This window comes from Lacerta agilis, chromosome 10, assembly GCF_009819535.1.
Source record: "Lacerta agilis isolate rLacAgi1 chromosome 10, rLacAgi1.pri, whole genome shotgun sequence".
In the NCBI taxonomy this organism is placed as follows: domain Eukaryota; kingdom Metazoa; phylum Chordata; class Lepidosauria; order Squamata; family Lacertidae; genus Lacerta; species Lacerta agilis.
In genome coordinates, this window is record NC_046321.1 from 64,725,184 (window position 1) to 64,739,351 (window position 14,168).

Here is a 14,168-nt window from a genome sequence, read left to right on the forward strand (position 1 = left end):
TTCACATCAAAATTATCAGGGAATTGCTCCCCAAAAGGCAACAAAAGAAGTTGAGTTGGCTGCAGTCCTAGACTCGTGTACTTGTGAATAGGACTTCTGCATAGACATGTGACGAGCTCGGTGCCTCAGTTACTGCTCACGCCTTTGTGCCCACTTTCACTTAAATATATTGCCCCCACCTCACTGAACAATCTTTTACCCAAAGGCTTAAAAACAAAACCTAACTATCCCAGAGTATCCTGTGGGGGATCTTTGTGAGGGGGATAACCAATAAGTTGGAGTCTCAAGCAGGTGTTCTTTAAATAAAGATTTATTTTTTAAACCAGGTAGTATAATACAAGTGGAGAAACTTAGGTTACTTCAATGATAATACGCTAGTTCATTTCAAGTCGTTTTTAGAGGTTTTGGCTTTATAGTTTGGTTCCTTTCTAAGGCATGACTTTCCTTCAGTTACCCACCCCTTTAACAACTCCAGCTCCTGAGGTACTTTTTGTCTTAAGGGCTCACAACACACCCCTTCCTTCACTGGGTTTTGGGAGTCTCTTCTTTCCTCAGAAGAGTCTCTCCCCTCCAGACTAGTTTGAGACATAAGTAGATTCATCCTTTTCAGTCTCACCCTCAGTCTCCCAGCAAGATTCGGTCCTATTACACCTGCAGGACATTACACCCAGTCCTTCACTGTACACTCGGAGTGGATGTTTTCTCCAAAACCAACTCTCCCTCCTCAACACTCCCTGTATTTCAACCTGACTCCTATCCTATCTCCTTACCTAATTCACACCCTCTGCAATCTCCCTTCTCCACCACCTCAACTCAACCACCCACTTAACCACACTAACTCTATCTCCTTCCAAAGCCTCTCCTTTTAAACTCTCCCTCCTGGAACCACAGCCAGTCAGAGGCTGCCATTCTTTAACCATTTGCTGGCAGGAGAAAAAAGTAGAAAGAAACACTTGTGCCGGAAAAGTTGGTTCCACAGCATGTGTCCTTATATAGTAACGCTGATACTCGTCCTTTGATATTTCCTAATTTGTATGTAGACAATGAGAGCTCTCTAGATAACTATTTACATAGTCAACCCTTTACATTTATTTACACAGAGAACAAGTGTGCATGTGGAACTATTATTATTGTTGTTGTTGTTGTTGTTGTTGTTGTTATTGTTATTATTTAGAGTTAATACGGTATCCTGTGCTGATTGTAAGAGTCTGAAAGCAAAAACCTGTACTCATGTCTGGTATTTATTTATCTTTTGTGAAAGACAAACTACACAGAGAACAGTGTGAAACATGAAGTAATGAATGACGAATTGCCGCTCAATGGAAAGTTCTCTGCAACTACACAGGACTCCTCTCCCGATGAGCTCGAGCGCTTTATGGAGCCGGTGACCAACATTCACACAATCATTTTGGATTGTTCACCTGTGAACTTCGTGGATTCAGTTGGAGTCAAAGCCCTAAATTCAGTACGTAGCATCTTATCTCATTGCCATATCCTACACTTAATACCTTGCTACCAGAACACCTTTTGCTGCTTTAAGGCACACATCCAAGACAAGGCTTCATGCATCCACGTACCAAGTCAAGGGAGTGAGGCCAAAGGAAGTTCTCTTGCACAAGACGGTGCACAGCTCACGTCCATTTCGAAGAGGCTTGCACAGGAGATCTTCCTGCTGTCTTATGCCTCAAAACAAGGTGGGAGGATTTGTGACCTTCCAAGTGTCACTGGTCAGCCAGTAATAAAAGATGATGGGAGTTACAGCCCAGCAAGTTCTGGGGGGCCACAGCCTCCCTAGCTATTTAGGCTGCAATCCTATCTTAACCTGAGAGTAAGTCCCGTTCAACTTGAAAAGACTTCACTTCAGCGTAGGCATTCAAAGGATTGCACTTCTAAGCACTGTACTCCTTGCCTCCCAATTTCTCCCTTTGTATTTTTAGAATAACTGCTCAATTTTAAAAGGGCATGTGTATGTTATGACGATGACTTTTAAAATACAAATATATTAACTGCAAATTAATTTCTGCACTGTTGTAGATCATAAAAGAATATGAAGAAATAGGAATTTCAGTGTATATCAGCGGCTGCAATGGTAAGCCTGTTTGATGGTGGGAAATCATGGACTTGCTGTGGTCACTTTTGACTCCCCCACCCCCTTATCTAGCCTTGCACCATCTAATCTGACTGGCAGCAGCTCTCTTAAGGCCTGAGGCAAATATTGTTCTGCTGCTTGATTGTACATAGCAAAGAGGTTAAGTATTGGGATTGCACCTAATACCTAGGTGCCAAAAACATGCTGTATTACTGATGTGTGGCTTCCTGATCAACCCCATATCATACAAGCTATGCCTGTCTCCTTTCTGCCTGAAGTGCAGATGAAGTGATTGTAACACCAGCAAATTCAGCTAAATAACAACAGGAGAAAGTGCTTATGTAAATCCTAGCAACCCGCAACTGTTGAAGATAAACCCAAGGATTGATATACTTGGTCCTTACCTTTGCCTGTGTAACTGTTGAAATTTTTGAAGAAACAGGAGAGGATCTTGTTAGTTGGTTGGTTTACACACTAGTTGCTGTTAAAAGAACAACCTGGAGGCTGTATGGAACCGTGACTTTTGGTCCACTTTTATCCAGCTGCTTTTTAAACTCGGCAGTGCCCTCTAGTGTGCCCAAAGGTGCTCTCTGGCTTGCAGCATTTCTCTGAAGTTTTCCACCACACTATGCATGTTGGACTACTACTTGAACTTTTCTGTGAGAGTGCTCAAATTCAGTATTCGAAAGAATTTCAGTCATTTTGCACACATTTGTTTGCTGCAGACTCTCAAGGGTGCTTGAAGACACACAAACACCTCTTCACAGCCATGAGAGTTAGAAATGGTGTCTGAAAATATCACAATCTTTGGGGCCACGTCCAATGCTGCAGTACCAATGAAGCCACCAACTTCAGGGCATGGAGCAAAGCTTCCTATTCCTCTCGTCTCCTCCCTCTTCTGTCCCTTAAAATTGGCTCTGGAGACTTGCAGGAAGCACTGGAGCAGATTTTGATACTTACTCCCACCATGGGCCCTATAAATCTGTTCTGGGGCTTCATTCCCCCAAGCCTCCAGAGCAGATAATGGGAGGGTGTGAAGTTCCATTGTGCCAGCGGACATCCTTGTGTTGGTGAAACTAGTTAAATGCTGCTCAGTTTCCCTCCCATGCTGGGCCTTAGGTCCTATATTGCACCTGGAACTAACCACCCACCATCCATTGTATGCTTTGTTCCTCCTCCATCTACATGGGCAGATGTATCATTTGCATAGGTAAGCTGTTTAGTCAGATTGCAGCAACGAAATAAAGAGGCCTTACAATTTTATACACACACACACCTTTAAAGCTGTCTTTTTCTTTTTCTATCTAGGATCGGTTGTGGAGAACCTTGCTAGACTACATTTCTTTGACAAAGCTGCTCTAAGAGACTTGCTGTTTCCCAGTACCCATGATGCTGTCCTCTTCAGCCAACTGAAAGGCCTCTCAGCCTTGCAGACTCCTGTAGATGTTGTGGTGTGAACTCCTGCATCATAAATTGTATGGTAGTGCATTGATTAACTTCCAAGGGCTTCTCTTTAATACTTAATTTGCACAGATTATACAAAGCCTAAGATTAGCCAGTCTTACGGGTATGTGACACAGTAGTAGGGCCGCCTTGTTTTCTGCCAAGATGGTCTCTGAAGAATTTGAAGCCTTAATACTTTCAAAAAATTGAAGTCAGGTATAGCCTGAACTGGTTTGTATAAAAAAAGAAGACTCGTGTATTTTCCTGAAAGCAAGCATCCTAAACGATTTTGGAGTTTCTTTTTTGTTGTTCAGAAATGTGCCAGCAGATGAGATATTGCACTACATGGATATTTTTAGCACTGTGGATTATTGAAAAGAGTACAGATGATGCAGCAAGCCTGGAAAACATTGACTGTTTGCTACTTTCCTTTGATGCTTTATTGTGGGGGCATTGTTGTAAAATGTATTCTTGTACCATCTACTGAAGAATTGCACTGTACAATATCTTTCAAATGTTCAACACTGGCTTTCAAAACTACATTTTATGTAGTCAGTTTTTAAAATCCCATAAAAGCCATTTTTTGCAGCTTGTGTTAAGTTCTTCCATTTCCCTTCTGCTTATTTTTAGATGTTATGGTAGTCAAAATAGGCACCGTCACATAGGTGCATATCTATCTATAGGTTAAAGGTTTTGTGACTGGTATGGTGACAGTAATAGATATTAATGGCAATTTTTCTTTTTTTTAAAGGGGGGCCAATGATCTAGTCTGATTAATCATATTGCTATGGTAATTCAAGTGTAATAATGAAAAACCTTTTTACACATTTCCTCCTAAATGACACCAGAATCTGATACAAAAAGGCTGAAGCCCACAGCACCTGCTTCAATTTCACTTATTCTTCACTATATCTATTATCAGGCCAAACATTGGTGCCGGTCTGGAGTGAATGTTGGGTTTTTGGGTGTTAACTACAAATCCCCGTCTGATGTATCAATTACCCAGTTTGTGGGGCACTGCAAAATGACTCCAAACCTTTGGCACCAGTTTCAAGGGAATCCCAAATGTTGGGGTTTGTTGTTAATGAAGCTAACATGTACTTCACTTTCAATGAGGTAGTTACTGATTTTGCAGTGCTGTGCAAGGTATGTCCCACTCAAAAGCTTGCAGAAAAGAAGAGGGTTCATTAGATCTGGGAAGGGTAATATGCAATTAAACATTTTTACCGAATATTATAATGAACTACACCATGTAACTTGGAATATTCCATTTATTTCTACTAATCCAACTGTTACCCCACACACATGAACTAGAACTCTTGATATTACTCTGCATAATGTTAGCCATATAAAGGAGGTTTCTCAGTGGTATCTAGAATTAGTTGTAAGTCATATAGCGAGGTGTAGCACTGAATTTGGCATATGACTTGATTACTTTGTTCACAGCTTCCAAGAAGTCTTTTTCAGTGGCAATCTTTCTCCTTGCTCTGATGGCAAACATACCTGCCTCTGTACAAACACTTCGAATTTCAGCACCTTGCAAGGAAGAACAGAGGATGTAAAAACAATGTGAAACAACTATCACCACCAAACGGGGTGGTGGGGGAGAGAGAGAACAAGAACTATGATGTTTGACTTACCAGTGCTGTTAGGGCACAGTCGAGCTAGCAACTCAAATCTTATGTCTCTTTCAACACTCATTGAACGGGCATGTATCTTGAAGATGTGAGTTCGTCCCTAAAAAAACAACCACAGACACACTAAAGATTAGGGCTTCATCCCCTTGTTGCCATCTACACGTCAGTGTTGGGAAGGCCAAAGATAAAAGTAAGCAGGGCAACAGATGTGACTCGTAATTTGGTAGAGTGTTACATTCCAGCCAACCACCCTCCACCCATTCAAGCAAGGGACATTGTCCCAGTTCAGAAACACATTCCGGTCAAGCAAAAAGCACTTGAGGGTACAGAGCAGGACCAGTGGCCTGGGGAAAATCCAGAGGGCCAAAAAGAGAGGCCTGGAGAGCTGCTTGATACTCCCCATCGCTATTGTCTAGTGATGCAGCTGGGAGTATAGCAGTTGCTCAGCCAATATGATTTGTCTTTTGAAGGGACAACAGTGGGGGAATGCATCCTTAGGCAACTGCTGAGGCTCCAGCACTTTGGAAAGGTTTAGAGCTGCTGTACTGCAACTATCTCCTTGCTCACCAGCCTCCACTAATCCCTTATCTGCCCCTTCACCAGAAGAAGAGAGCAGGTGAGTGAGCAGGAGGCAGCAGCTGCTCAACAGGTCATGGGTTCAAGCCCCAGAGCCATGGGTGAAAGATTTCTGCAATGCAGGAAATTGGACTAGATTATCTTTGTGGACCTTTCAAACTCTACAATTCTATGAAATGAAAACCTGCACTTTCCCTTAAGGCTTCATACTTTCCTATTGCCTATGTTGTTGTCCATGTCACCCCCTCAGAACAACAGGAAGCGCAGACAGAATCCTGTGTCATCTTCAAGACAAGCACATCACGGTACAACCTTTTGTGGGCTGGACTACAAGGTTATTTTCCTTTTTGTTAACTGCTACAACACAGAGTTACTCTTTTGGAACAGAAGCACCAAGTCAAATACATAATTTGAAATAGAATCAGGCAAGAACCAAGACAGACAGGAAAGGTCTAAAATTGCCCACCAGAATCCTTTTGACAAGAGAATCAGTTTGGTGCAAAATGACTATTTCATCAAATCCATTTTCTGAGAGCTAATAGAAAAAATCCTCACCTTCAGTCCTTCAACGTCTAATAAATGTGTTCTTATTGACTTTGCTTAGTATCAAAATAAAATTAGTCTAACCTCCAGATCTGGCAGGCTAAATTCTATCTTTCTATCCAGTCTTCCAGGCCTCATCAGTGCTGGATCCAAAGTATCAGGTCTGTTGGTTGCCATCAGTACTTTAATGTTGCCCCTTGGATCAAAGCCATCAAGCTGGTTTATCAATTCTAGCATAGTGCGCTGGACTTCATTGTCCCCTCCAGCCCCATCATCAAAGCGAGCCCCTAGAGAGAGACAGCAAGAGAAACACATAAGGCACCCTTGTTAACTGTACCCCCAAAACAAGATAACGTAATTCAGGTTTACTCCCTTACCATGTTATCTATGGCTACTGAAGTAAATCAAAATGTCACACAAATATTACTAGCAGGATGTGCCACTACTGAATGTGAAATACTTTTCCTTGTTCTTTGCTGGTGCTACAGAGACCAGCGTGGAGTAGCACAGCAGAGGGGCCAAAGATCAAGTTGCTTCTGCCATTCTATTACCTAATCTTCCAAACAAACTAACGTGACATAGAGAAAGGGGGCCTGGGTTGAACGATAAATTCACCTATGCTTTAATGTGAACAGTGTGCTAGGCCACACTTGCTTACTTCCCTGTTCCTACTGTTGCTGCACCAGAGAGAAAACAAGCCAGGGTGTGGCTTGTTATGTAAAAACTTGAACTAGTGGTTTGTTTCTCTCGAAACGCACCATGAGTGCTAAGCCAAGAATAAAGAGTTGTGGTCTGGTTTCTGAAGAGCACCAGCTTGGTGAAGGCTGATGTATGGTGATACCAACCTCCAATAGCATCAATTTCATCAAAGAAGATAAGGCAAGCTTTTTTTGTTCTGGCCATTTCAAAGAGTTCCCGAACCATTCGAGCACCCTATTAAAAGACAGACAGACAGACAGTTTACTTTCATATAAAGCCAGTTGTCACTTGAGTTAAGAGTATTTAAATATTAAAACTTCCAAATGAATCTACAGTACCAAGAGGTAAGACTGTGCTCATTACAGGACATCATTTTAGTTGCAGTTCCTTCCAGGTGCCTGGCTGCCCCAACTCAAGCAAATAGCCTACTGTACATCAATCACAGTATCTCACATACCCTACATAAAAAGACAGGCTTCAGATTCTATATGCCCCAAACTGCCAGAGAAGTGAACAAATATATAGAGGTCCAAGTTTCTAATCATACTGTATAATATTACAGGCAAAGACTCTCATCCTCCTCTGCAGGAAAACTTAAAAGAAATTATTTAAAGTATAGTTTGAGCAGGCTTTCTGGAAACTCTTGACCTCCCCCAGTATAGATGCACAGACATGTTCCCTCTTTTCATTACCTCTCCTACGTATTTCTGCACCAGCTCAGATCCAATCACTCGGATGAAGCAGGCATCAGTCCTATTAGCAACAGCACGAGCACAGAGAGTTTTTCCTGTTCCCGGCGGGCCAAAGAGAAGCACTCCTTTAGGGGGCTCGATCCCCAGATTGACAAATCGTTCTGGCTGTAGTGATAGGGAGACAGTAAGTTTAAAAGCTGCACAGACAGGATGAAACACAGTGTCTTTCCCTGGCCCTAGACTGGACCCACTGGCAGCCAAAGCCCTGCAGGAGCCCAAGCTTGCCACAGCAGTACAATTTTAGTACTATCAATGAACTATCAGGAAATCTTCCATTTTAAAGGTAGTGCACAAGTCATGAAGGGACCCAGTGGCAAGAAAGCTGTGCAGTGCAGTGTAACAAGAGTCGGTGCAAAGCCAATGGGAAGGCACTGAAGCTTCAATAATGCAAGCAGACCTTTCCCTTTGCCATTCCCTTTCTTCAAGCCTCCAATGGTACACATTCCCTGCGATTTCACAAAGACAGCACTGCCCTATTCAAGCAGTCAGCTTGATCACAGGAGGATACTAACAGGGTAGCATCTCTTTGAATACCTAATACTAGTGTGACAGACTACAAAAGGGCATTATTTTTGAATTTCCAAAACAGTGGACTAGATGAAGTTTTGTCAGATCTAACAAAGCAATTCATACTTTCCTCGAAAGGCGAACAAAAGGAACATCCTAAATCTTGACAATTGAAACGTAAATTGATTTAAAAGCCTTTTGACTACTGAATAATGTAGGTTCTTGCGGTATATGCAATTAGCCCTTGAAAGCTATAAGAGGAAGAAAATCAGCAGATCACACATACTTTCTATTACAATACTTACATGAAGCAAGGGTGTTTCCACCACCTCTCTTAGCTTCTCAATCTGTTCTTTACAACCTCCAACATCACTGTAGGTGACATCAGGCTTTTCCTCTACCTTTGTAACAAAACAGATGTGCACACATCTTTGTTATTTGCAATAACCTATTTTTTTAACAGATCTTATGAAATAAGAGCAGGTTTCAATGAAGTCAGATTACAAAGGTAAACAATCAAAGGCCAATAGTAATAAGAGTTCTTACCTGCATCATAGTAACCGTTGGATCAATCTTTGGAGGCAGAGGGATATGAATCTGATACTTGTTTCTGTCAACACTGCAGAAATAGAATACAAATGCACATTATCTCCACAGGGGCAAACTCTCTTCATAGGGGGTCTGGCAAAAGCATCCTTCAACCATGGCAGAGAGCATAGATTGCAGCCACAGAGATGTAAAGGCTTTTCTCCATTTGATACTGGTGAATTTTAGCTGGATTAAGCCTCAAGTGCCATTTAGTTCAGGCGCTTGAAAAGAATCTGCTTTAGTTATCAGTTGGTCCCTAACTGGCATTTTGACATTTAAAGCTTTACATGAGAGACCCTGTTTATCTGATGCCTCCTCTCCTCTATCCCATGCATTAAGAGCTTCTGATGAGACCTTCTTTCAAGAAGCCCCATTGTCTGAAGGCAGGATCCAGAGCCTTCTCCATGATAGTATCCCAGTTGTGAAATTTCCTGCCTAGGGATAAGGCACTCCCCATGTTCTCCATTCTTGTTCTCTTTCAGAAGGCAGGCAAAGATTATTTTCTTTCAGAAAATGTTTGTTGACTTGTACTCTGATTTTCATCTGGGAATTATTTAAATCCTGACGTATGATGTTGATATTGTTTTGTGTTCTATTTTACTACCTTGTATTTTACTCTACAATTTTTTTCTATTATAAACCTCTCAGAGAACATTGTTATGCAACAATATAAGAATATATTATTTCAGTTTCCAGTCCCAAATCCAAAGTGCTGGCTCACTGGATGTTAGATGGGTTCCTTGCATGTATTTTAGGCAGGCAATCAAAGATGTTTATATCACTTGAAAACTTTCACTTGTACTACCATGGCTTGTTCGAATGCATTCCATCTTTCAACTGCATTGTGATTTTGTAAACCACCTTGGGATCCCTGTTTATGGCAGAAAGGCAACATATATATATATTCCTATAAATATAAATGTGCATCCAACCCTCTAGACTCAATGACTGGTCAAGTAACTCAAACTAAGAACAGTAAAAATATTAGTATCAACTCACCCAACTCTCATCCCTTCTTCAATATCAGTGGGTGCCACCTGATCACTAAGGTCAACCACAAATTTGGCAAACTGCTTCACATTGATAATGTACTTAGGATCCTCAGAATCTGCATTGATTATCTTGGTGCATCTAGCCGGAAGAGATAAGTAATTAAACAAGCAATCTGTGAGCAAATGAGGGTTTAATGTGCCTGACAGCCAAGTGTCATTCAAAGTCCAGGTTTCTTGAAGAACGTACAGGAAGGCTAAATTTCTGCTGCCATAACTAAAAACTTTACTTTCTACCATATTTCTTTTTCTCCCTAAAACTTAAATAATCATGAACAGCATGAGAATTGGCACTTTAAATATCCAACTGAAGATTGCTTTCAGTGTAACCTACCCCACCCCCAGGGATTTCAAACACCCAATGTCAGAATGAAACATTAAAGCTCCTAGGAAACAGATAGATGCAAATAGCAAAGTTTTAATATTTATGTTGTAGCATAACTCCATATGTTATAATGGAAAGGACCCTGTGTTACTTGTTTGCAACAAGGATTGCACATTACATGTGGAGGATAGAAGCAACGGCTATCATGCGATGCATTTTTTTAACTGTTTGCTTCTATGGCTGACCAGAAAAAATATCTGCATACCTTGCCACTTGCAGTGGCTGCTCACTTTGAAGAGTTTGCTTATCTGCAGCGAGATCCCAGAGAGCAGGGGGAGCCAAACCAGTGTCTGATTCCTTAATACCTAAAAAACAAAAGCAGAAAAAACACTTGCTTTGCCACTCAGGTCAATGCTACGCTATATATTCAAGCACTAGCTTGCTTCAATTAGTTTCAGCAGCAAATGCAACATAAACATGACAAAAAGGAAAAACCACTCTGCCATTTGCATCAATGCTACGTAATACTCAACAGGTTTGTAAACCTTCCTGGGGGAGCATTTTAGGAGATTTAAACTGGGGGCTTTTAGGTACCAGTCTTAACAATTACACCACACTAGATATTCAACTGTACATTGGTTATCCTTTTCCATGTCAGCTTCAACATCCGAATTGTTAAAATTAAGCTGCTCTCTTTATCTGACAGCATCTCCTCTCTCATGTTTCCCCTTTCTCTCTGCCCATAAAGGTTTCTTTGTTTTCAGTTCCTTTGTTTTGTTCAACAACATGCCTATTTGGAGTTTTTCTTGGGAGTGAGCAGTAATGAACCACAGGCCCATATGCTCCATAACTGAAAGGGCAAGACTAAAATGAAAAAGATATATGCTTTCAATGAACCCAAAAAATACATACCTGTGAGCTCATTGATTTTCTTAAGCAGCTGCTGAATGTCATCTTCGACTTGCTTGATCTGCCTCGAGTATGTGCTCTGGCCCTGGATTAGAAAAATCAAGGCAGACTGGTGGATATACGAATGGGACTTTAACAGATACTTCCCACATGCAGACCTAGGAACATATAAACCTTATTAATCTGGCCACTGGTCAATCTAGCTTGGTAGTAGGCACTGATGTTCTGCAAAGTTTCAAGCAAACATTGAATTTTGTCAGATCTTGTTAATCGTGAGATATGAACCCTTTCACAGCTCTTTGCAAATAAGACACATATTTACTTGAGTCCAATTAGATCAGCAATCTGCAATTTTCATCTTTTCACTAAACCACACATGAAACTGAAATATTTAGGCTTTTGATTTGCTTCTTCCAAATTAGATTTTGTTTTGAGGTGCTGTTACTTTAGATAAAAGTGAAATCTTCCAGCTGAAGCAGCAAAACTAACAAATTTATGCATATTTACTTAGAACTAAGCCCTGCTATTTTCAGTGAGGCTTACTCTCATTTTAGGACTGTTTACTCCTCACAGTTGGTTAATGTGGATGTTTCCCAAACATTCCAATATTACTAGTTTTTTTTTAATTTTGAAGCTATAACTGCAACAAATACTTACATAGGTTTTCAACAAAGCAATATCACCTTCATCCAAAGCTGAAAGACACGTAACACAGATCATATTAAAAAGTGAAACTACATTTTGTACTACTTGCCACCAACAGTCTGAAGACATAGCATCTGACATAAGTTTTCTGTTTTATTATTTGCAAAAATGTACTGCCAACATTAAACTATATGGTGGTAAGCAGCAGAAAAGTAAAAATACAAAAATACAAAATACCCATAAAATAAACACATCACAAACCAGTACATCAAATTATTACATCAACACAGTTGCATCACCCCTCGGGCAAAGCCTGAGTGAAAAGGTGAATGTTAAGCAGGTGCCTAAATATGTCTATATACCATGTAGACATCTACCTGATGTCCAGCAGAAGCACATGTCAAGGGGAAGCAGTTGTCACATTAAAGGCTCTGATCTTAGTGGACATAACCAACTTTGGGAGCATATGGCCCCATGGAGTGCCTCTCCCAAGGACTGAAGTGACTGGGAAGGGTGTAGAATGTATAGCTTTCCCAAAGATAACCTGTTCCCAAGTTGTTCAGGGCTTCATATGTCAATAACAAGACCTTAAATTTGGCTGGGCAGCATAACAGAAGCCAGTGCCACAATTTAGCCACACCAGCAATATGGAGCTAAAGCCTACAGGGTTAGAAGATGGAGCAAGCTTGTTTTCTCCTGCTCCGGAGGGTAGGAACCAAACCAATTTATTCGAGTTACAAGAAAGGAGATACAGACTCAACAATAGGAAGAACTTTCTCACAGCAAGAGCTGTTTGACGGTGGACCGGTCTCCCTCGGGAGGTTGTGAACTTTCCTTCACTGGGGGTGTTTTAAGCAGAGGGTGGGTGGCCCTCTGTCCAGGATGCTTTAGCTGAGATTCCTGCATTGCAGGGGGTTGGACTGGAAGACCCTCAGGTTCCTTCCAACTCTAAGCTTCTATGATTCTAAATTTAACATAGGGGGCAGGATTTTAAATTGAATTGAATTCGTACACCGCCCTTCATCTGTAGATCCAAAATATCTGTAGGGTATCAGGGTTTGGGTGGGGGGAGAGAAGCTGCCCAATGGGCAGAGCAAGTCATGGCGCGGTGTTAGGAAAAGGCCACACACGAACGGCTGGGCTGCGCGTTATCCAGGCGCAACAGCGAAATCGGCGGGGGGGGGGGGGCGCAAATGACCAGAGGGGAATCCGAGAGGCACGCATGCGCACTGGAACCCCAACGGGCGAATAGGGAATAGGCGTCAGGGGGCTTTTTTTCACAGCAGCCCCCGGCTCACCGCGGATGGGTTTGTCCTCCTTCTCCTCCTCTTTGGTTTTGCGCTGGTCGGTTCCCAGGTAATCCGGCATTGTTTCTTCCCCTCAGAGCTTCCGACAGCGGAGACTCCTTCTACCTGCGGCTACTACTGCGCATGCGCGTTACGCAGCATCTCCGAGCTTCTTCCTTCCGGGACTGAACGGGAAATACGTCATGAGTATATTCTGGCGCCGCCGGAAAAAGCCCCTCACGAGGGGAAGGAATAGAGCGGCTGGAGCGGCTCTGTCATCCATATAGAGATGGGAAGGAAGTTTAAAGCGGTGCACGGCCGGATCTTTCCGTCTCGAATGGGCAGCCGCCACTGGGCGTTTCCCCAAATCTTGCCCTCCCCAAGACACAGCGCGCGCCCACCCGCCCCGGGTGGATTCTGACATATGGAGTTGGAAGGGACCCCGAGAGTCATCTAGTCCAACCCCCTGCAATACAGAATATTTTGCCCAACGAGGGGTTTGAACTCACGACCCTGAGATTAAGAGCATTGTGTTTTTTCTACTGACGAAGCTACATCTCTTCAGAAATACCCAACAAAAAAAACCAAAAACATTCACGACTGTTTTAGGCTTTCTTTTGTTTGCTGTTCCCAGGAATAAGAGGCTTAGAAACCACTTGTTGCTGTGGCCTTTTTGTCGCTTGTAGAGAAAAGCAGATCTGAAAATGTTTGTTTGCCTCTGTATCTGTCCCCCTCAGTCCCTCCAGCGATAAGGTCTCCCGCAGCCCCTCACCAAACATCCCTGTGCGCAGTTTAAAAAAAACAACACAAAACTTTAATTCTCTACAACATGTAACATGACAAGGACGTTAATTAAAAGGGGCAACGCGACCTTCCCAACCAACCCTTCCTTTCATTTAAAAAAGGGGGGGGGGGAGCGTTGCCTAACAAGACAGCGAGGCCTGCAGCTTCCTTGTGCGGCGGAACCTCTTTGTCGCGCTCCGAGGCGAGGCGGAAGACAGGAAGCGTTGAACAGGAAGCGCTTGACCGCGCGTGACCCGACGCCCCGGAAGTGTTCGCCGGGTCCTTCCATGCGCCGGCACCTGGCAACCTGCGACCAAGGCCGACGGCGAGGGAGGGA

General features: G+C 42.5%; 2 protein-coding genes across 4 annotated transcripts in view; one reads left to right on the forward strand and one right to left on the reverse strand.

The window, feature by feature from the left end:
• The window catches only part of SLC26A5 (solute carrier family 26 member 5), a 38,722-nt gene extending 34,602 nt beyond the window's left edge, over positions 1–4,120 (forward strand). For all 3 annotated transcript variants that reach the window (XM_033161842.1, XM_033161843.1, XM_033161844.1), the window contains 3 exons: positions 1,262–1,465; positions 2,035–2,089; positions 3,398–4,120. In XM_033161842.1, coding sequence (XP_033017733.1) covers positions 1,262–1,465; positions 2,035–2,089; positions 3,398–3,546 — 408 coding nt within the window. In that variant the 3' untranslated portion in view covers positions 3,547–4,120. The remainder of the gene's footprint in view (positions 1–1,261; positions 1,466–2,034; positions 2,090–3,397) is intronic.
• Positions 4,121–4,785: 665 nt separating this feature from the next.
• PSMC2 (proteasome 26S subunit, ATPase 2) lies at positions 4,786–13,201 on the reverse strand. Its single transcript, XM_033162138.1, has 12 exons — positions 13,061–13,201; positions 11,775–11,812; positions 11,121–11,202; positions 10,474–10,573; positions 9,834–9,965; positions 8,793–8,865; positions 8,552–8,647; positions 7,680–7,844; positions 7,134–7,221; positions 6,373–6,575; positions 5,173–5,269; positions 4,786–5,068 (listed from the first exon to the last, which is right to left on the reverse strand). Exons 1-12 carry the CDS (start codon positions 13,128–13,130, stop codon positions 4,911–4,913), a joined length of 1,302 nt encoding a protein of 433 aa, XP_033018029.1. The 5' UTR covers positions 13,131–13,201; the 3' UTR covers positions 4,786–4,910.
• Positions 13,202–14,168: the final 967 nt, after the last annotated feature.

Excerpts from the sequence above, each read along its gene's own strand:
- PSMC2 (XM_033162138.1), bottom strand. The coding sequence starts at position 13,130 with ATGCCGGATTACCTGGGAACCGACCAGCGCAAAACCAAAGAGGAGGAG. Across the intron at positions 9,966-10,473 it reads CAGCCACTGCAAGTGGCAAG|ATGCACCAAGATAATCAATG; the intron begins GTATGCAGATAT and ends TCTTCCGGCTAG. Across the intron at positions 7,222-7,679 it reads TGCAGAAATACGTAGGAGAG|GGTGCTCGAATGGTTCGGGA; the intron begins GTAATGAAAAGA and ends GTCTTTTAATAG.